The sequence below is a fragment of the Triticum urartu genome, chromosome 4A (genome assembly GCF_056163025.1).
Source record: "Triticum urartu cultivar PI428250 chromosome 4A, HENAU_Tu73, whole genome shotgun sequence".
Classification (NCBI taxonomy): domain Eukaryota; kingdom Viridiplantae; phylum Streptophyta; class Magnoliopsida; order Poales; family Poaceae; genus Triticum; species Triticum urartu.
In genome coordinates, this window is record NC_141876.1 from 194,270,147 (window position 1) to 194,293,780 (window position 23,634).

Here is a 23,634-nt window from a genome sequence, read left to right on the forward strand (position 1 = left end):
CGTCAAGTTTTGACTCTTCTCTTCTCAAATTTTACTAAATTTTGTTTAAGATCACGCGGGTATCTTGGAACCGTTCCGATGGTTTTGTGACGAGAACATTGTTCTTGGTGCCTCCTGACATTTAGGGGTTGTGGCAGTGTCCTGGGGAGTTGAGCTCCAAGGTGTTGTCGTCACAATTTTATCGTTGCAGTTCTGGAATACCTGAGTTTCGCCGACATCGAAAATCTCTTTTATGCAGTTGTTGGTGAGATAACCTCGACGCCACCCAGTACTGGGGCGGGAGTTCTGGAGTATTGCCATAACTCGTATAACGGATATTTTTTGAAGGTTGAGGTAAATGATTTCCGAAGGTTTCTTGGCTATGTGTTGAAGGATGGATACAGCTGGATGTAGGATTTGCTAGTTTTGGGTGAGATATTATGCTTCCCCTATATCCCCAACACCTGATTGCATAACCAGAAAATTTCGAGAGTTTCATAGGTGGGAATTCTTGTAGCTCTAGTATTTCTTCCGCGGATATTTGGTTTGTGATTGGGTAATCCTTACCAAGTATTTGTTCATGTCCGTACCTTGTTGTTTTATTCATCTACCTCTATATAAGTGGCTTCTCAATTTATGGAAGTGTGATCATTTAATTTGGAATTCATTTGTTCATTCTTGTTCGAATGTTAAGGCTATATGTTGCAATTTCGATCCATTTGATTCAGCTTGAATATATGTCTTTCAAGATGCTAACGGATGTCACCCTCTTCAGGATGGCTCCTCCAACGCGTCAGAATCGGGAACCACCACACCACCTCCACCTCCGGAGGCATGGCAAGCTGTGATGGCCGCTGCCAACGCCAACACGCAACTGATTATGCAACTCTTGCAAGAGCACAACCAAGGAAATCAAGGCAATGGCAACAATCAAACTCAGTTTGCTACACTCAACCAGTTCCTCGCAGACCAGCTGAAGACCTTTAGTAACTGTGTCGAGGCCACAGACGCTGATGATTGGCTCGTGGATATCTGCAAACATTTCGAGTGCAGCAATGTCAGGTCTGAGGACTTTGTCAAGTTTGCTTTGTTCCAACTCAAAGACCAAGCTGCAGAGTGGTATCAACAATACAAAGATTCCAGAGGAGGTCGTGTGATTACCTGGGATGATTTCTGCCAAGACTTCAGAGCTCACCACATTCCTCAGAGTGTTGTTGAGAGCAAGCGTGAGGAGTTCCGCAATCTGAAGCAAGGCAGCTTGTCTGTTTACCAATACAACATCATGTTCCATAAGCTCGCTCGTATCACTAAGCAAGACGTCCCTGACAAGAAGAGCATGATTTATCAGTTCAGAGGTGGCCTCAGAGAAGATCTGCAACTAGCTCTTGTGCTTTTTAAGCTAAAAAAGTATGATGAGTTCTTCAATATGGCACTAAAGCAAGAGGCTGCTCAGCTCAAGTGCGATGCTTCCAAGAAGAGAGTCAGGGATGCAACTCCTTCTTCTTCAACTCAAGTGGTAGCTAAGCAGCAAAAGTATTGGTTGCCTCCTCCTCCTCCATTCCATCGTTCCGTCAGCCTTATCAGCAGAAGAGCAAAGGTGGCAATGGATCTTCCCACCCACCCAACCCAGGCTTTCAGAACAAGGCTTCGTCTCATGCTCCAAGATCAAGTGCTCCGTATCACCGTCCGCTCTCAGAGGTCACGTGCAACAAGTGTCAGTAGAAGGGTCACTATGCAAACAAATGCTTCAACCAGAGGTGTCTTCCTCCTCCTCCTCCTCCTGTGAGATCTGCTAGCAATGCAGTGGTCAAGCATAATCCCAAGCATGCCAAGGTCAACATGATGAACGCAGCTCAGGCAGAGGACTCATCAGAAGTGATCATGGGTAACCTTCCTGTTAACGATATTCCTGCAAAAGTTCTTTTTGACACTGGTGCATCGCATTGTTTCATGTCAAAACCATTTTTTGCCAATAACAAATTCACTTCTCCTCATTTGGGCAAATTAATGGATATCGTTTCTCCGGGTAAACGGTTGAGTGCCAGTTTGGTGGTTCCAGACGTTTCTATCAAGATGGGTGACTATAAGTTTCTGTCTTCTCCAATGGTCCTTAGTAACTCGGATATTGATCTAATTATCGGCATGGACTGGCTTTCTAAGCACAAGGCTTTGCTTGATTGTGCTGCCAGGCAGATTCAATTGACACACTCGTCTGAAGATGTGATTGTCTTTGCCGCTCGTGATGATACCATTCGACTGTTTTCTCTTAATGAGAAGGGCGAGTTGGATGCCATCTCTTAGATTCCAGTCGTTTGTGAATATCAAGACGTCTTTCCAGAAGAGCTTCCAGGAATGCCTCCTCACCGGCCAGTTGAATTCGTCATTGATCTTGAGCCTAGCAGGGAACCTGTTTGCAAACGGCCTTACAAGCTTGGACCGAAAGAGTTGAAGGAGCTGAAGAAACAACTCGATGAACAAGAGCGTATGGGTCTGATCCGACCGAGTTCTTCTCCTTGGGGTTGTGGTGTTCTTTTCGTCAACAAGAAGGATGGAACAGAACGACTTTGTGTCGACTACCGTCCATTGAACAAGAAGACCATAAAGAACAAGTACCCACTTCCCAACATCAATGAGCTTTTCGAACAACTCAAAGGTGCTCAAGTATTCTCCAAGCTTGACCTCCCTATGGGCTATCATCAGATTCGCCTTCGTGGACAAGACATCCCCAAGACAGCATTCAGAACAAGCCATGGTTCTTATGAATACACTGTCATGTCTTTCGCCCTTGTCAACGCTCCTCCAACTTTCTCTCGCATGATGAACTTCATCTTCAACCCCTACACAAATGACTTCGTCTTGGTCTATCTCGATGACATTTTGGTCTTTTCCAAGAACAAGGAGGATCATGCCAAGCACTTGAGATTGGTGCTGGACAAACTCAGAGAACATCAGTTCTATGCAAAGTTTTCAAAGTGCGAGTTTTGGCTCGATGAGGTTCTCTACCTTGGGCATATCATCTCCGCCAAGGGCATAATTGTGAATCCTGAGAATGTGTCTGCAATTGTGAATTGGGAACCGCCACAGAATATGAAGCAACTCCACAGCTTCCTTGGGCTCGCAAGCTATTGTCGAAGGTTCGTTGAGAATTTCTTTAAGATCGTGAAGCCTCTTTCCAACCTTCTCCAAAAGCTTGTGAAGTATGTATAGACGCCTGAATGTGACATCGCTTTCAACACCCTCAAAGAGAAGTTAGTCACAGCTCCAGTTCTGACTCCTCCTGATGAATCCAAACCATTCGAGGCTTTCTGTGATGCTTCCCTTCAAGGTCTCGGTGCTGTGTTAATGCAAGAGAAGAAAGTTGTGGCCTATACCTCTCACCAGTTGAAGCCCAACGAAAAGAACTACCCCACTCATGACCTCGAGTTGGCGGCAGTTGTCCATGCTCTTTTAACATGGAGACATCTCTTGTTGGGAAGAAAAGTGGACATCTTCACTAATCATAAGAGTCTCAAGTACATCTTCACTCAGCCCAACCTCAACCTCAGGCAGACTCGTTGGGTCGAAATGATTCAAGAGTATAATCTGAGTATTGAATATACTCCAGGAAAGGCCAATGTAATTGCTGACGCTTTGAGCACGAAGGCTTACTGCAACAGTTTGATTCTCAAGCCCTACCAACCGGAGCTTTGTGAAGTTTTCCGCAAACTTAATCTCCAAGTTGTTCCTCAAGGATTCCTTGCCAACCTCCAAGTCTTTCCTACTTTGGAAGATCAGATTCATGAGGCTCAACTTCTTGATGCTATGGTGAAGAAGGTGAAGATTGGGATTGCCAAGAGCCAACCCAAGTACAAGTGCTATTGCCTTGATGACAAAGATACTCTATTCTTCGAGGATCGCATTGTTGTTCCTAAGGGTGACCTTCGTAAAGTCATTATGAACGAGGCTCACAATTCACTCCTTCCTATTCACCCGAGAAGCACAAAGATGTACCATGACCTCAAGCAGTCGTATTGGAGGACTCGAATGAAGCGCGAGATTGCTTAGTTTGTGAATGAATGTGATGTCTGCAGAAGAGTGAAAGGAGAACACCAACGACCAGCTGATCTCCTCCAACCTCTTGCCATTCCAGAATGGAAGTTTGACCATATTGAGATGGACTTCGTGACTGGATTTCCCAAGTCCAAGCGTGGCAATGATGCTATCTTCGTTGTCATCGACAAGCTTACCAAAGTGGCTCATTTTCTTCCTATCAAAGAATCTATCACAGCAGCTCAGTTGGCAGAGCTATATACCTCCAGGAATGTCTCTTTGCACGGCATTCTGCAGATGATATCTTCAGATCATGGAAGCATCTTTACCTCTAAGTTTTGGGACTCCTTTCAGAAGGCCATGGGCACCAACATTCGCTTCAACACAACCTTTCATCCTCAAACTAGTGGCCAAGTCGAGCGAGTCAATCAAATTCTTGAAGATATGCTCAGGGCTTGTGTCATTTCTTTCGGTATGAAGTGGGAAGATTGTCTTCCATATGCTGAGTTCTGCTACAACAACAGCTTCCAAGCGAGTTCAGGCAAGGCCCCATTCGAGTTTCTCTATGGCAGAAAGTGTCGTACTCCTCTTAACTGGTCAGAGATTGGTGAACGCCAACTTCTTGGCAATGACTTGATCACAGAGGCTGAAGAAATGTGCAAAGTCATTCGTGAAAATCTCAAAGCCGCGCAATCGCGCCAGAAGAGTTACTATGATATCAAGCATCGTGACTTGGCTTTCGAGATCGGAGACCATGTCTACCTCCGCGTCTCTCCAATGAAAGGTACTCGTCGCTTCGGTATCAAAGGGAAGCTTGCCCCTAGATACGTGGGTCCTTTCAAGATCATTGGCAAAAGAGGCGATCTCGCCTATCAACTTGAGCTTCCATCCAACTTTTCAAACGTGCACGATGTGTTTCACGTGTCTCAGCTTCGCAAGTGTTTCAAGACTCCTGACCGCACCATCAACTTCGAAGAGATTGATCTCCAAGAAGACCTATCTTATCATGAGCATCCCGTTGCTATCCTTGAAGAAACTGAGGGCAAGACTCGCAAAAAGTCTATCAAATTCCAGAAAGTCAAGTGGTCACACCATTCCGACCGTGAAGCCACCTGGGAACGCGAGGACCACCTCCGTTCCGAATATCCGGAGTTTTTCCAGTCCTAGATCTCGGGACGAGATCCTTTCGTAGTGGTGGAGTGTTGTAACGCCCCATACGTAACTTGCCATATTTGTATTCCGACTCTTGCCATTTTCGGCAATAAGTTATGATATTCCCTCGTGGTTCGGTTTTGTCTTCGTTTTGCTTTTGTCCTTGTCATGCATCTCATATCATGTCATCATGTGCATCGCATTCGCATACGTGTTCGACTCATGCATCCGAGCATTTTCCCCGTTGTCCGTTTTGCATTCCGGCACTCCTACGACCTCCGGTGTCCCCTTTTGCCTCTTTTCGTGTGCGGGTGTTAAACTTTCTCAGATTGGACCGAGACTTGCCAAGCGGCCTTGATATGCCACCGGTAGACCGCTTGTCAAGTTTCGTGCCATTTGGACTTCGTTTGATACTCCAACGGTTAACCGAGGAACCGTAAAGGCCTCGTGTGTGTTGCAGCCCAACACCTCTCCAAAGTGGCCCAAAACCCACCTAAACCCCCTCCATCTTCTCGGTCGTTCGATCACGATCGCGTGGCTGAAAACCGCACCTCATTTGGAGTCTCCTTGCTCCTTCTATGTATAAATAAGCACCCCCTCCGAAATCCCGCAATCCAAAACCCTAGCCTCTTCCTCCTCCCGCCGCCGGACACGTCCGGTCCGGCCGGACAAAAACGCGCCGCCACCCCGAGCCACTCACAGGCCGACACATGGCCCGCCGCTGCCTCCCATCACGCCAGCCTGCGCGGCCCGGGGTAGGCCCCCGCGGCCCATCTCCGCCGCCCGCTCGTCCTCCGCCTCCGCGCGCCGGTCACCGCCGCCGCGACCCCGCCGCCGGCGCGCCACCGCCACGACGTCCGACCGCCGCCTTGTCCCGCCCTCGTCGCCGGCGAGCCCTGGCGACCCCGCGGTGCCGCGCTGCCCGCCCCGGTCCCGCGCCCCCTCACCGGCTCCGGCCCCCACCGCCTCCTCCTCGTCGCCGGCGAACAGATCCGACTACTCCGGCGAGCTCGCACAGCTGCCTCGGTTTGCGTGCACCAGATCTGGCTACAGTAACCCTAGATCCCGAGGTCTAGTTTTCCACTAAGTCCCCAGTTTGCAATATTTTTAGGCATGCTCATCTTACCATATCTCATCACCCGTAGCTCCGTTTTGGGCGTGTAGCATATCAAATTGTTCGTCTGGATGTGCTCTTCATTTTGTTCCATCGCACCATGCTTGTTTGAGTCTATATTGATGCCCTAAATGCTGTTGCAAGAGTGCTATAAAATGTTAGTTTCTGTTTCTTAACAGATTATGGACATTTGTCATTTTTGCCATGTTTAATGTGTGCCTCCTATGAACTTGAGCCCTACATGTGTTTTGGGCTATGCCATGCCATCTTTACAGGGGTGTATGCCATGTATTTTTGTGATCAATGTGGTGACTAGCACAAGCATGTAAAGTACCTCTCATGATGTTGCTGATTTCAGGGACTTAGAATTCTTCTAAGTCATTTCCCTGATGATATTTTTATGCCTTGTATTCATGTTGCTACAGAATGATCCATGTCTCTTTTGAGCATGTTCAGTAAGGATGATTTTGAGATATTGCAATGTTCTATCCATCCATGTCTTTGTTTGCAATTATGGAGTACCCTAGCATGACTCAATCTTGCTCTATTTTTGCTATAAAATGTTCCTGGCAGATTGTTTACATGTTATTCAATTTTGCCGAGGTTGTTGTAGTTGATCCATGCATGCTATGAGTTGGTTCTTGCCATGGTTAGCTACTTTAACATGTCTTCTTGCTGGGTGTATGCTTAGTTTGTCTTGCAATGCCTTGTGGTGAGTGCATCGAGCTCGCAAACATGCCTACGTAACTCTGTTTTTGCCATGTCCAGTTTTCTGCTAAGTCTGAATCTGTTAACGAAACTTGCTATGTTTACATGGTTGCCATTGTATTTTCTGACCCCTTTTGGCTTATGGTCAGTAAGGGACTTTTGTCATATGCTTTGAGTAGTTTCATGCCCTGCCTTGCTTTGCCACGATATGTTCCTATAGCATGTTGTTATCTTGCTCTAAACATTGCTACCTGATGTTATATCCTGACATGTTGTTATTTTCACTATGTCTGTGAACCTGATATCTTTTGCACTTTTGCCATGCTTGTTTGAACCTGCTATTGAGTGATTTAGCCATAGCTCAGTGTTCATCTTTTGTCAAGCATCTTGAGTGGATCACTGCCATACGCTTTGTTGCTATGTTAGAGTGCAGTAGCTTATTTTCTTGATGCATTCTAGTTGGCATCCTGCTGTTAATCGCATGATAGTGCCATTATTGTTTTGCTTGTCATTTGCAAACCGTCCATCTGATTCCGATGATCTTTATATCGATTTCGACTGAAATCAACTCATCTTTCAGCGGCACTCTTGGTTTTCCACGTTGAGGCCTGGTTCGATCTTTTCCTTCCGGAGCATGCATATGCATCATGTTTTGCATCATGTTGCTTGCGCATTGCACCATGGTTGATTGTGGTTCCCTTTGCTTGTGTCTTGCTTTGGGTAGAGCCGGGATACAAGTACGTGATCGAGGAACCCGTTGAGTACGTTTACGAGGATCAAGCTTACGTCAACTCAGAGAACTTTGCAGGCAAGATGACCATACCCTCGAAATCACTTCTATCTTTGCTTGCTAGTTGCTCGCTCTATTGCTATGCCTATGCCGCGATACCTACCACATGCTTTATCATGCCTCCCATATTGCCATGTCAAATGTCTAACCCACTTTGTCCTAGCAAACCATTGTTTGGCTATGTTACCGCTTTGCTCAGCCCCTCCTATAGCGTTGCTAGTTGCAGGTGAAGATTGGAGTTTGTTCCTTGTTGGAACATTATTATTGTTGGGATATCATTATTATATCTTATTTACTTAATGCATCTATATACTTGGTAAAGGGTGGAAGGCTCGGCCTTATGCCTGGTGTTTTGTTCCACTCTTGCCGCCCTAGTTTCCGTCATACCGGTGTTATGTTCCTTGATTTTGCATTCCTTACATGGTTGGGTTATAATGGGAACCCCTTGACAGTTTGCCTTGAATAAAACTCCTCCAGCAAGGCCCAACCTTGGTTTTACCATTTGCCACCTGGCATTTTTCCCTTGGGTTCCGCGGACTCAAGGGTCATCTTTATTTTAAACCCCCCTGGGCCGGTGCTCCTTTGAGTGTTCGTCCGAAACAGGCAGCCTGCGGGGCCACCTCGGGGCAACTCGAGGGTTGGTTTTACTCGTAGCTTGACCTATCTGGTGTGCCCTGAGAACGAGATACGCGCGACTCCTATCGGGATTTGTCGGCACATCGGGCGGCTTTGTTGGTCTTGTTTTACCATTGTTGATATGTCTTGTAACCGGGATTCCGAGTCTGATCAAGCCGTCCTGGGAGAAGGAATATCCTTCGTTGACCGTGTGAGCTTGTGATGGGCTAAGTTGGGACACCCCTACAGGGATTTGAACTTTCAAAAGTTGTGCCCGCGGTTATGGGCAGGTGGGAATTTGTTAATGTCCGGTTGTAGAAAACTTGAGACTTAACTTAATTACAATGAATCAACAACGTGTGTAGCCGTGATGGTCTCTTTTCGGTGGAGTCCGGGAAGAGAACACGGTCTCGGCTTATGCTTGAATGTAAGTAGTTCTAGGAGCACTTCTTGATCATAGATTCTCGACCGTGCTTTGGCCTTCTCTTCTCTCTCTCATTTGTGTAAGTTAGGCACCATATATGCTAGTGCTTGCTGCAGCTCCACCTCATACCTTTTACCTACCCATAAGCTTAAATAGTCTTGATCGCGAGGGTGTGAGATTGCTGAGTCCCCGTGACTCACAAATTACTTCCAAAACCATATGCAGGTGCCGATGATACCGTTCCAGGGGATGCGACTGAGCTCAAGTAGGAGTTCGATGAGGACTCAGGACGTTACTATGTTTCCTTTCCAAACAATCAGTAGTGGAGCCAGTTGGGGCGATCGGGGATCTTATGCATTTGGGGTTGTCTTTATTTTGGTTCCGTAGTGGGACCTTGATTGTATCTGGATGATTGTAATGCTATATTTATGTATGGTGTGAAGTGGCGATTGTAAGCCAACTATGTACCTCTTTCTTATTCAGTACATGGGGTGTGTAAAGATTACCCCTCTTGCGACATTGCCTACAATGCGGTTATGCCTCTAAGTCGTGCTCCGACACGTGGGAGATATAGCCGCATCGTGGGTGTTACAGAAGGTGTCAGTGAAGTCGCTGCCAGCACGCTGTCAGAAGCCACAAACGACCCGGCGCACTTTATAGCGATCAAGGGTACCATCAGGACAGAGCTTCTGTTTGAAGACCCACTTCCCGGTGATCACATTGGCGTGCCGGGGACGAGGAACAAGCTGCCACGTCCGGTTGCGCAACAGGGCGTCAAACTCCTCTTGCATCGCAACCATCCAGAGCGGGTCATGAAGAGCGGCTCGAAGGGAGGATGACAGCGACAACGCCTCAGAGGTGGACGCCGCATGGATGTAGTCATCTGAGGCATAGCGTGAGCTCGGGAGAAAAATGCCCGTACGGGCACGGGTGACTGGACCGGCCACAGGCGCTGGTGAAGAGGACGCCGAGACAGCGTGTGTCGAGGAGGCCTCGGTCACCTGGGGGCGAGGGGCCGCGGGCATCGGGGGCACCGGGGGGCACGGGCGTCGCGGGGGGCACGGGCGTCGCGGGGGCCGCGGGCGCCATCGCCGGGGCCCGCCTCAAAGCCAGGGCAAGCCAAGAGAGGCGCGCGAGCGCCCTGGGAGAGGCGCCAAGGAGCCCACGTCACCGGTGGCGGGAGGAACAGCCCGGGGTACCTGGTGAAACGGAAACACATGCTCATCAAAGTAAACGTGCCAGGAAGTGAACACACGGTGTGAGACGGGGTCGTAGCACCGATATCCCTTGGAGTTAGAGGGGTAGCCGATGAAGATGCAAGTGACAGAACGAGGTGCGAGTTTGTGAGGAGCGGAGTCGGCAGTGCTAGGATAGCAAAGGCACCCAAATATACGCAAACCATCATAAGAAGGAGGCGTACTAAACAGGAGGTGATGAGGTTTAAAATTCCACCGTGGTCGGCAGGGTCGAAGGTTAAGGAGAAGGGATGCAGTAGCAAGCGCGTCCGGCCAGAAGCGAGGTGGCACGTTTGCATGAAACTGGAGCGTGCGAACACAGTCGTTCAGAGTGCGAAGGACGCGTTCGGCTCGACCGTTCTGCTGGGAAGTGTACCGGCATGTGAGGCGGAAAACTGTGCCATGATGCGACAAAAAGGTGTGGAAAGCAAGGTTGTCGAACTCTTTTCCATTGTCCATCTGAAACGCAAGGATGGGACGCCCAAACTACGTGTGGACATAGGAGTAAAAGGTCGTCAAGGTGGAGAGTGCATCCGACTTTCTGCACAAAGGAAAAGTCCACATGTAATGATAATAATCATCAAGAATGACTAGATAATATAAATATCCTGAATTACTAGGAACTGGAGAGGTCCACACATCACTATGAATCAACTAAAAGGGAAAAGAAGCAATGGTGGTGGAATTATTAAACGGCAGGCGAACATGTTTGCCGACTCGACAGGCATGACAAGTGTGATCCTCAATCTTAGTAGAACTGAAACTGAAACTCTTAAGAATATGACGAAGTGTGACGGGGTTGGGATGACCCAAGCGAGCATGCTAGAGATCGACAACAACGGAGAGAGCGACCGGTGCGGCCATGGTGGAAGAAGACGAATGCACTGGATAAAGCACGTCGGGGCTGTCACATCGGTGGAGTACCATCCTGGTTTGAGCGTCCTTGACACGAAAACCAATGCCGTCAAATTCAACAGTAACAGGATTTTCACGAGTAAAACATTTAACAGAAACAAGTTTCTTAATAAGATCAGGAGAGACAAGTATGTTAGACAAAGATAAAGGTGTAGAAGTACAAGGAAAAGAAGTGTGCCCAACATGTGTGATAGGAAGTGTCGAACCATCGCCGACAATGATGCGGCGGTTGGTGGAGACAGGAGTGAAAGAGGCAAGGTTACCAGGATGAGCAAACATGTGAGTCGTAGCACCGGTGTCCATGTACCAATTAGCACTGCCAGTATAGTTGTTCGGCGTAGGAGTGGCATGCAGCACGGTGAGGATCACCGGGTCCCAGGGCGCCGGTGGTAGTACCAGCAAGGGGGGCGGAGATGCCATGGGGAAATTGTAGCCCCCGCTCAGCTGCGGCGGTGGGTACTCTCCATACAGCTGCGGAGCCACGGAGTACGCATGATGCGCGGGCGGGCGCGACACAGGAAGCGTCGGTGCAGGAGCCCGTGGAATCAGCATGGTGTAGGTAGGAACGACACCAGTCCATGGCTGCTGCAGGTGCTGGGCGCCATCCAGCTTCTGCCCAGCGGGCGAGTGCTGGCCCACTGACGACCCCCACCAGTACCCAGGAGACCCGTACATAGGCGGAGCCCCATGAGTGGATGCGGCCGGAGCCCCGTATGCCCAGTATGTAGGATACATGTACATGGGAATGGGCACGTTGAACGCCCCGCACAATAGCAAGGGGTCGACAGGCAGAGGCGGCGCCACCGGCGGGGCAATGACGGACTGGTCAGAGAGCGCCGTCGGTGGCGGGGCCGCGTCGTAGGACGCCGGTGGTGGAGCAGCGCCAGAGGGCCCATAGCGGGACTGACCGGAGAGAGTCGGCGGCCGCAGGTCCGCGCCGTAGGACGCCGATGGTAGAACCACGCCAGAGGGTGCCGTCGGCGGGACGGCAGAGGCGGCGGCAGACGGGCTGGACGCCATCGGGGCTGGCGGGTGGCCGGAGTGGCACGTGGGTCGGGCGGCTGGTGGCGGGTCTGGTGGCTACCAGGTCGGGTGGCAGGAGCGGCACGAGACGTAGCAAAGCAAAATAAGCAAGAAAGCACAAAGGTCGGTGGATTTTGACGTAGAAAAGCAAAGCAACTAGCTTGGTGGATACATGCACGTACTACTCGCTGGCTAGATCGATCGGATGGGATCGACGGGCGAGCGGCTAACAGAAGGGAGAGGCAGCAACGGCAAGGGAGGACGTAACTCTGGGGGGGGGGCGGCGGCGACCGGCTCGGGAGGCGCGCAGGCGGCGGCGGCGCGCGGCAGCGGCGGAAGGCTAGGGTTAGAACCCGAAAACTGATACCATGTAGAATATGTGAATTGCATGATGTATTTCTCTTCGTGCATATGCACGTATATATGATGTACAAAGGTGGGCCACGGACCTGAATTATACAAGGAACTAGGAGGCGGGCCCAATACACAATCTGCACATAACATATATACTCAACACTACCTAATGCAAAGGCACTACATGTGCTCAGGAACTGAGGAGATGATCATGGAGGAGCTCGAAGCATAGGACAAGTCCACACGGAAGCGGAGCGAGAAGTGCCTCAAGTGGAGTCACTTTGAAGCTATAGCGGCCAGACATCCAGCGCCACCAAACAATTGAAGACCACAGAAGAATTGACGCGAGGTTACTCTATAGCGGCCAGACATCCGGAAGACCCCGGACATCTGGCGCCCGTCGAACAGCCAGGCATCTAGCACCCGCTCGGAAATTTGGCCCTGGCTATCCAGAGAAGGAGAGAAATGACCAGCCATCCAGGTCGGACATCTGGCCATCCAGCCTAGACATCCGGCGCCTACACACAACCTCGGCTTAAGTGCATTGTAACGTATCTCTCTCACCCCATTTTGCCCTAGACTATAAATAGAGCTCCTCCTCCCTTTTTCTAGGATTAGCAAAGGTTAGAGCACATTTGAGATAAAGTTTTGCTCATCCACTTACCACTCCCATGGAGTTCAATGACCTCCATGTGAGAAGATCCCCGAAGTGGATTCAAGACCCCTTCATGAGAAGATCCTTCTAGGATTGAAGACCTCTCTCCTTCAAGGATTAGGATGAACTAGTTACCCTATGTATCCTCTTGTGTTGACTTTGGATCCTTGTGTGTGTATGAAGATTTAGCATATGTGTGATTGGATCTTGTCTATTTGAGAGTTTTTCTTGTGTTCCCCTTTGATTTGCTCTCTTCCCCCTCCAAGTGTGAAAAGATCAACCATTAGGGTTCCACCCTGCATCATCTTAGATCAAAGCCACGTTGAATCACACCTTTGAGTTCTTCCCCTCCATTTTCTAGGCCCAATTTTGTGTGTTTTTGTCAAATTTCAAAAATCCCCACAAAAATAGACATACCAAAATTTTGTGTGATTTGTTGGTTTGATGATGTTTTATTGATTTTGATCCATGGATTTGAAGTGTTGCAGGTGGATCTAGCTTCTGTCATCTTCCCCACCATTTCCATCTACGAAATTCATCGAAATTTGCCCTTGGAATCATCTATTTTCCTCCCCAAATCACGGTCTGGATTTGTTGGGCCGAACATCCGGCACCCAGAGCCTCAAAACATGCAACTTTCTGGGTAGAGGGCCCCGGAAATCCGGCCTAGCCTCGGACATCCAGCCCCTGGAGCTTCAGCCTTTCGTGTTTCACCGTTTTGACCATACCTAAGTCATCCAGAGTCCGATTTTGATGTTCTTTAGCTCATTTTGTAGCTACTGACATCCCCCATACCACAAAAATACTTCTAACATCATTTGAATGCATCAAATTTTTGGAATGTTGGTATATTTTCCTAGGCCTTCCACCATATGTTCCACAATACCACCATAGACTTCCGCAACCTAACCCATTTTGAGCTCCATTGAATTTGAGATTGTTTGGGTTGTGGTTTGTGTCTCCTAAGGTGTTTCGGCTACTTAGGGATGGTGACTTCAACTCCGATATATTGTATAGCCCACCATACAATTCTGCCACTTTAACCCATTTTGACCGATTTTGTTTGAGATTTTGGGTTGTTGTTTTGGTTTCCTAAGATGTTTCGTCTAATTAAGAACGGTTTTTCATCGCCACTCATCATTCCCATGGAATGGATATCGACAAGAACCACTTCACCTTTTGACACCACGGATGTAAGCAAGGACGGTAACCTAAACCATTGTACACTCTCCTTGTCATTGCATTGTTAACCCCTGAGCCATTTTTGCGTCACTTTCCTATCAAGACTAGCCATTGAGTATTGTCGGGCTACGCTACTTGTGCACTTTAGTGATACATATTTCCGCGTAGCTTTCATTGTATGCATATATCATCGTATCATCTCTTGTGTCATCAATTGTTCCCGCATATACCTAATTTCTATCTTGGTTCGAGCATTTCGCATAGTGGCCATATAAAAAAGCTTTTAAGCAAAGAGAAAAAAACAAAGAGCTTGTAAGCAATAGCCATAGCACTAGTACGTGTCAATGCTATACAAACGGTTTTTAACCCCTTTCTGCGAAGGCATTTGGAACCGTCGCCAAGTGACTGTGGGCGATAGGGGTGTCCTTCCCACACGACCCAGAAACCGTCGGGGATAGGGAGCCAAGATGCATATACAGTACTCCTACTCGTTTGTGCTCGCATTACCATCGCAGTCGGTATTCTGTGGTGCTATGTTTACGATGCGCGGCCCATCACAAACGGTTCACTATTATAGAACGTGTATGATAAGCATACAATCACACACATTCGCTTTTCCCAAACCATATGTGATAACTAATTAACAAGATTAGCTAAACGTCGTACGAGTGTCGGACTGGATTACGAAACGTCGGACTATCGTAACATCTTCGTACACGACAACTATCGCACACGCTATTCTGTGGTGCAACGTTTACGATGCATACTTCATCAGAAATAGTTCATGGTTGTGAATCGTGTATGATAAGGCAATTATCACAAACGTTTAGTTTGCTCGCACTGTTTGTGATATTGTCTGACATCGCACACGCTTTGCAAACGGCAACTGTGTGCATGCTTGTACACGTTTCCTCTCTGTGAATCGTGTCGGATTATGGTGTATATCGCAAACGTTTGTGTTTTACCAACCGTGTGTGCCGTAACGACCTAGAGAGCGTAATTTCACCGTAATTTAATTGCTGCTATTTCAAATTGTACCAGATTTGAATTTGAATTTGAATGTATGCTATAGCTTTATTCATATCCATCAGGTTCAAACAACCAATGCATTATTCGATTCATAGCTACATATGTTCAAGAATCACATAAGAACCAAATAAAGAATGGCGAACCACAGTTGTATACTTGTACTATTAAAGACGGTAAAGAAAGAGGCAAAATACATTCTGGTTGCTGAACAAGGTGAAGCGGAATGCCCATATTGTGCCCTCCTCCATGCATAAGGCACGCACGACTCTAGTCCTACCCCTTGTGATGGTCGACCGCCCATCCTTCACGGTCTTCATGAAAACATCTAGATAATCATTGTGGTCTGCTAGAAATACTTTAACCTTTGCGTGCCCACCAATCATGTAGTTTGAGAGATAATCTTGAGTAAACTGCTTTGGCAACCACTACAAAGGAAAAAGATTCAGACATTGTCATCTAACACCACTAATTATGGGCAGTAAAAAGAAGGCTGCAGAGTTCTTACTTACCATCCCGCAGTTCGTTGTTGTCTTGGATAAAGTGTAAACAAATAGTTTAATTGCCATATTCTGACCAATTTTACTAACAATCTTTATTAGCTTCCTCACTTGATGCTGGTTCATCGATATCTCATTGCCCCATACACAGAAAGGGTCAAAGCGCGGATCTTTACCAACGACATATGTACATAAAAGCACCAAGTTAATATTAAAAGCTAAACAATAATTGCATAATGATGTAGTACAACACTCTTTTATAATATCTTATAACATCCAATATCCTCACATATTAGATGAATTAACATATTATATTATGGGCCATAAGGAGTTTACTTCATTCTTACAAATTATCGACTTCTTAACTGTTGCTATATCCATGGGTTAGAGTTAGTTTGAGCTAGTTTGGGCTCAAATAGCCCCAAAGTATATCCGAATATGAGGGCTAGTTTGAGCTAGTTGCATCTAACCCACCCAAAAAAACTATCCAACCCAAGAGGTGCTAATTGGAGCTAGTTCTCCTAGTGCATTTATTGTCAATCTAAACATGTCATCCAAACACCTCTTTGGATGGAGTTAGTTCAGGGTTAGTCATGAGCTAGAAACTAACTCTAACCTCTAGCTACGTTGAGTATCCAAACAGGGTTGTGTTGTTGTTGTTGTTGCTGTTGCTCTTCTACGTATACCTAGACATCATCAGAACATTAAGGTAACACTCTTCCTTGTTCCTATGTAGCCTAGGATTGCATATTTAGACATTAAGTACAATGCATGTTGCTATGTAGCCTCAGATATATTACATATGACCCTAGTTAACTGTAACGCCCTCGATGCGGCTATATCTCCCACGTGTCGATGCAAAGGAAGCAGAGTTCGGCCACAGGCCAGGCGGAGGAACTCCGGCGAGGCAGAGGCGGTGGAGATGACGTGGAGGCGAACGGGGGCCAGGCACGACGGTTGCTGGGGCGAGCGAGGTAGAGGAGGGAACGAGCTGCCTGTCTCCTGACTCCTGGCTCGAGCGCCTGAAGAAGACAAACACGCGGCGGGAACTTGGCGCCGGCGAGAGACTTGAGGTGCAGGAGCCATGGCATCAGCGGGAGCTCCTGGTCGGAGAGGTGTCCGGCGGGCGAGGGGTTCTAGTCCGGTTTCTTGCCGGGCGGCAACGGCGCGAAGAGGCTCTGGACGACGACGAGGAGTTGCGCAAGGGGAGGGGCGCGTGGCCTCGGGCGCCTGCCTGTCGAAGCAGAGGAGCGAGACGAAGTTGCAGTTCTTCGAGGCGAAGCAAGGGCGGAGTTGGCGAGCTCCTGGATTGGTGAGGGAGATCTGAGAGACGGGAGGGAGCTCGTGGGAAGGAGAAGGAAGGCAGCGGGACGACGGGGTACTGGCCTGGCCGGCTTGGTCCAACGACGATGCTCACTAGCGACAAGGTAAAAAGGAGGACGGGGAGGCTGGGGGTCGAACCCCTCTCGATCTGGATCTAGGAGGGAGCGGGAGGCGCGACTGCGGCTTGCGATGGAGATCGAGCAACGAAGGCATGGCCTCGGGCTTGAAGAGGGAGGAGGATGCAGGTGCTGATTGGGTGGCGCTGAAAACAAGGGGAAGATGGCGGCGGTGGTTTGGGAAGGTGGGATCCTGATGTGGAAGAGGAGTGGCGGCGGTGACGGGGAGGATGGGACAGATCTCCTAAAAATTAGGGTTGGACAGTTTATATAGGTAGGGGAATAGGGTAGGGATTAACCCAGTCCGTCCGATCGTAATCGGGCGGCCGAGAATAAATAGATTAGGAAATCCAAATAAGCAATCGAAGCTGTTTTACAGATGTCTGGGGATGATCCGGACCCAACGGTGACGAAAGTCCGGTTCGGGTCCGGGACAACTTTCGGACACGCGCGCGAGGAGGGCCGCGGGCTAACGAGAGAGGTTGGGTTTGGTCTGGCGGATTGTGAAGAGCGGGTTGGTCCAAGAGAAGAGGGGAGAGATGCACTGTGCAGAGGGGGTTTCGGACCGTGCGGTCGCATCGGACAACTCCGGAAGCAAAGAGGGGAAGGAGGATGGACTAGGTGGGCTGTGGCGAGACTGCGAGGGGGAGAAGAGAGAGAGAGGGCCCGGCATCTGTTTCTGGAGATCGAAAACGTCCGACGTTTGACCGGCTATAGTGCCGCTATAGTTATCCGTTGGGCTATCAAACGAACTCCGTACGCGATGAAACTTGGCGAACGGTCTACTGACAACAAAACAACACCACACGCCAACTTTCATCCCATTCCGAGATCATTTTCCGGCCACTAATAAAATAATATTTCGGACGTGCCGCGGGCGCGTGCAAGTGAGTCTGGCCTCAGAACGGACAACGGAAGGAACTGGGAGACCGGGACGGACGCAAGTTTTGAAAACATGATGATGCAATGCACATGATGACATGACAAGATGTGACACTCTAGCAAAAGACAAGGCAACAACAGCGAATAACTAGAGGACACCTGGCACATCGGTCTCGGGGCGTTACAACACTCCACCACTACGAGAGGATCTCGTCCCGAGATCTAGAATGGCACCGGAGGGAAACGAAAAAGGAAGAGAAGAGGTAAAACTAATTGCTTCTTTGGCAAATGAGTGAAACCAAAGAACCTTGCGAGGCTGAACAAATTCGAGAGTGGAATACAACGAAGGTAAACACAGTTGAAACGTCCGTTAGAGAAGAGGAACAAGGAACCTTACTAGACCCTTGTAGGTTGAAAGGCATAAGAAAAGTGTTACAATGGACAATAGGTACATGCAAGCACTTCGATTGAAATGAGATGTACAAGGAACGATAAGGATCAATTACGACAACACTCCGGTTGGACATGGAAGGTAAAGAATATAAACTTTGCCAAATGAAAGCACTTTGATGAGACTCCGGTTAGAAGAGGAATGATAGAAATGACACTCCGGTTAAACAAGATAGAGAAGGAAAAAGAATGATATAATTTGGGCAGCCTTCCGACTGAAAAGAAAAGGAATTGAACATGAACTTGACAAGATGAGAGGATACTTGAAGATATCAACAACATACTGCCTCCGGAACTATTGAAAGATTGGTACAAGGGGTAAGAAAGATTTCAGATGGCACTCCGGTTGAGAAGGGAGGCAAAACTTGATAAGATGAGAGAGGTCGAATGAAAACACGACACTCTGGTTGAATCAATAAGCAAAGGAAAGAACATGTTCTACACAATACGTGATGATGAGTGAAGAGTGAAGAGGGCATCATCACAATGCCTCCGGAAGAAAGAATAGAAGATATATCATTGGAATAAGAATGGAGAAGAAAAAGGCCAACCTCTGCCACAAATGAGCTTGAAAAGCATCCTTGCAAAGAAAGATTGCACGGTCTTGTTGGAAAATCAGCAACGAAAAGAATAAGCTTGTAGTGGGCTTATGGAAAACATCTCAAGACCTTGAGGCGAAATTCTGCCACTAACGAAAACAAGATTGGATTGATACGAACAATTTCACGAGAAACTATTTCACCGGGAGGATAAAAGAAGAACTTGGGTCATTTATAAACACCATAGATAGCAACAATCCTTAGGGAAGGCTTTACGTGAAATATAACCCAAGATAAATTCAAAGAAGAGATTGATGGATTTAAAATACCTCATTCCTAACAACATGTGAATCACGAAACATGAACCCAAATTATCAAGAATGACATAATACCACCTCCAATGATACGGTAGAAAGAATTGCACTCCGGATTGCAAAATGAAGAATGATTTAGCTCCATAGAAAAGAATGTTGATGAATGCTTCGAGAAGGAAATAAAACCTCGATGAACCATCATGTAGAACGTCCATGAGGAACTCCGGTAAACAAAATGATGATAAAAGCAAGAGAAGTTGAAAACACAAGGTGAAACCTTGTAATGATTTAGAAGGAGCTTCGTGACGAGATAATGCGGAAAAGCTAGGAACTCCGGAAAAGGAAGATGAAGGAAATGAACCCGAGAATTTGATGAGCCTCCGGAATACGGAATTAATCACTTGGATGAAATAGAATAAGGATTACATTATGCTTATCCTTCACCAATTAAATTGATGACAAGCAAATGGATTGCATACAACTTATTCTCGAAGAAAGGATTAGGATAGACATGGCGCTAACTTGAGAAGGTCTTCAACGAACCACCGTAAGAATTGAAACAACGAATAAATTGATATGATAAATGAAGGAAGAATAATCTTGAGCGAACCACCATAAGAATTGAAAAAGAACGATTAAAACATGAAGAAACACCGTGAAGGATTAGCAATTAAACGAAGATGCTTGAGAGAATTTAGATCCAAGAGAACGAAGAGATTACGAGCTGATTAGAGAATCCTTGATTTAAGCACCGGTATGATTTAGAGTATGAGAGCTGAAGGCTGGATTGAAAAAATTCTTAGGTGATGGGTCCGGATAAACAAACTGAACAGAATCATGAATTGCTCTGGATAGGTGAAAAGAATTTTGACAATCTAAAAAACAATTATGAGAGGATGGCCTCGAACTAGAACCACGAATCTTGAAGAGAATGGAGCAAGATTGAGAGAAAATTCTTCTTCGTTCTTCAAAATCTGAGAATTACGATGAGAAACACCACCATGAATTATTGAGGCACTCCTGAATTAAAATTGGAAAGGTTGAACCAACGATGAAAAAAAACAAAAAAAATTGAAAGATCTTGGAGAGACACATATGACTGATGACAAAACATTCTTAGGTCAAACTTTGAAAAGAATTTAGGATAGCTCTGGGAAAAGAAGAAGAGTCAGGTAAGATCCTGAAAAAAGACCTGTGGGTTAGGGCCCACTCAAGAGAAAACGCCGTTAGAATGATTAAAAGAGATATTGCACCGGTTGAATTAAAAGGATTGAATGAGATAACATCCTCAAAATAGCTTGAACGGATTAAGAGTGGAAACACGAATCTTCTGAGATATCTTTAGCACTCTGGAACAAAAGAATAGTGCGAAGTGAATGATAAAGAGGCGCACCGACATGAGAACAGCATTGGCCAAAATGAAAGGACTATACTCAAAACCAAAGATTGAATTGAATCCACCGGAGAAGAAAGAGAACGAATAATGATGAACTTGAAGCTCCGTTAGAATGTTCCTGAGAATCACCGGATACGAATATTGACGGAAAAGAATTGAGAGACTTCTCATCAATAAAAAGATACTTGATTAAGAAATCTGAGTCCTTGAAGAAAAAAGGGAGGGTGGGCGGGAAAACAAAGGCAAATTGGAGATGAATGAAACAAACACCGTTGAGAAGACTTGAGTTGATCTTGCGGATGTTGAAATGCTTGGATCCACTTGATGAGAAACACGCCGGTTGAAAAGGATTGGCATGATGATCTCGATTATCGAAAAGGACTAGTATTTACATAGAAATATGAGAACACCACTTAGGAAAGGTATGGAATCAACATTTGACTTCGAAGCAACTCGAATACCACAACTCAAAAGAAAAACGAAGGATTGGCTTGCAGAATAAGCCAGAACAAACATCTGATAGCACCATCATTTACAAGGCAGTGCACATGACATACGAAGCGTCCCCGAGTCGGCATAGCCAAGGACTCTTTAAGACACAACGAGACCACTGTAAAACCAACCGTGAATAGGCGGACCACTAGACATCGAACCCCTATTTCATATCATACATCTGTCGGAAAGATATCCTAAGAGCTACTTGAATTCCCACTTATAAACTCCCGAAACTTTCCGGTTATGCAATCAGGTGTTGGGGATACAGGGGAAGCATAATAGCTCACCCAAAACTAACAAATCCTACATCTAGCTATATCCATCCTTCAACACATAACCAAGAAACCTTCGGAAATCGTCTACCTCAACCTTCGAAAAGCATCCGTTATACAAGTTATGGCAATACTCCCGAACTCCCGCCCCAGTACTGGGTGGCGTCGAGGTTATCTCACCAATAACTGCATAAAAGAGATTTTCGATGTCGGCGAAACTAAACTCAGGTATTCCAGAACTGCAACGATAAAATTGTGATGACAACACCTCGGAGCTCAACTCCCCGGGACACTGCCACAACCCCTAAATGTCAGGAGGCACCAAGAACAATGTTCTCGTCACAAAACCATCATAACGATTCCAAGATACCCGCATGATCCTAAATTTTTTTAATGAAATTTGAGAAGAGAAGAGTCAAAACTCTACGTCAGGATGCCTCACTGGAGCGACGAAGGGACTGAGGAGTAAAAGAATCCTACTCTCCGATATATATAATCCTAGAAGACTCAAAACATTTTTCTAGACTCAACAACGACTGTTAATTCGATCAAGCAGTGGGGCTCCTAAGGTCGAGGAAGGCTCTGATTACCAACTTGTAACGCCCTTGATGCGGCTATATCTCCCACGCGTCGATGCAAAGGAAGTAGAGGTCGGCCACGGGCCAGGGGGAGGAACTCCGACGAGGCAGAGGCGGTGGAGACGGCGTGGAGGCGAACGGGGGCTAGGCACGATGGTTGCTGGGGCGAGCGATGCAGAGGAGGGAACGAGCTGCTTGTCTCCTGACTCCTGGCTCGAGCGCCTGAAGAAGAAGACTGCGCGGCAGGAACTTGGCGCGGGTGAGAGACTTGAGGTCCAGGAGCCATGGAATCAGCGGGAGCTCCTGGTCGGAGAGGTGGCCGGCGGGCGAGGGGTTCTAGTCCGGTTTCTTGCCGGGCGGCAACGGCGCGAAGAGGCTCTGGACGGCGACGAGGAGTTACGTGAGGGGAGGGGCGCGTGTCCTCGGGCGCCTGGCTGTCGAAGCAGAGGAGCGAGACAAAGTTGCAGTTCTTTGAGGCGAAGCAAGGGCGCGGTTGACGAGCTCCTGCAGAGGTGAGGGAGATCTGAGAGACGAGAGGGAGCTCATGGGAAGGAGAAGGAAGGCAGCGGGACGACGGGGTACTGGCCTCGCCAGCTTGGTCCGACGACGATGCTCACCAGCGACGAGGTAAAAAGGAGGACGGGGAGGCTGGGGGTCGAACCCCTCTCGATCTAGATCTAGGAGGGAGCGGGAGGCGCGGCTGCGGCTTGCGATCGAGATCGAGCAACAAAGGCATGGCCTCGGGCTCGAAGAGGGAGGAGGATGCAGGTGCTGATTGGGTGGCGCTGAAAACAAGGGGAAGATGGCGGCGGTGGTTTGGGCAGGTGGGATCCCGATGTGGAAGAGGAGTGGCGGCGGTGATAGGGAGGATGGGACAGATCTCCTAAAAATTAGCGTTGGACAGTTTATATAGGTAGGGGAATAGGGTAGGGATTAACCCAATCCGTCTGATCGTAATCGGGCGGCCGATAATAAATAGATTAGGAAATCCAAATAAGCGAACGAAGCTGTTTTACAGATGTCTGGGGATGATCCGGACCCAACGGTGACGAAAGTCCGGTTCGGGTCCGGGACAACTTTCAGACACGCGCGCGAGGAGGGCCGCGGGCTAACGAGAGAGGTTGGGTTGGGTCTAGCGGATTGTGAAGAGCGGGTTGGTCCGAGAGAAGAGGGGAGAGATGCACTGTGCAGAGGGGGTTTCGGACCGTGCGGTCGCATCGGACAACTCCAGAAGCGAAGAGGGGAAGGAGGATGGACTATGTGGGCTATGGAGAGACTGCAAGGGGGAGAAAAGAGAGAGAGGGCACGGTATCTGTTTCTGGAGACCGAAATCGTCCGACGTTTGACCGGCTATACTGCCGCTATAGTTATCCGTTGGGCTATCAAACGAACTCCGAACGCGATGAAACTTGGCGGACGGTCTACTGACAACAAAACAACACCACACGCCAACTTTCATCCCATTCCGAGAACATTTTCCGGCCACTAATAAAATAATATTTCGGATGTGCCACGGGCGCATGCAAGTGAGTCTGGCCTCAGAACGGACAATGGAAGGAACTGGGAGA

At 47.8% G+C, this 23,634-nt stretch overlaps 1 protein-coding gene across 1 annotated transcript; it reads right to left on the minus strand.

Annotated features, from left to right (window-relative positions):
- Positions 1–10,953: 10,953 nt before the first annotated feature.
- Positions 10,954–11,981, minus strand: LOC147975347 (uncharacterized). The gene is made up of 3 exons (XM_087520372.1): positions 11,564–11,981; positions 11,225–11,422; positions 10,954–10,988 (listed from the first exon to the last, which is right to left on the minus strand). Exons 1-3 carry the CDS (start codon positions 11,979–11,981, stop codon positions 10,954–10,956), a joined length of 651 nt encoding a protein of 216 aa, XP_087376498.1.
- Positions 11,982–23,634: the final 11,653 nt, after the last annotated feature.

Bases quoted from the DNA above. Each gene is read 5' to 3' on its own strand.
- LOC147975347 (XM_087520372.1), bottom strand. From the start codon at position 11,981: ATGGCGTCCAGCCCGTCTGCCGCCGCCTCTGCCGTCCCGCCGACGGCA. The intron at 11,423-11,563 runs GCGCCCAGCACC...AGCTGTATGGAG, and splicing joins CGCTGGGCAGAAGCTGGATG to AGTACCCACCGCCGCAGCTG. The intron at 10,989-11,224 runs GTAACCTTGCCT...TTTCGTGTCAAG, and splicing joins TCACATGTTTGCTCATCCTG to GACGCTCAAACCAGGATGGT.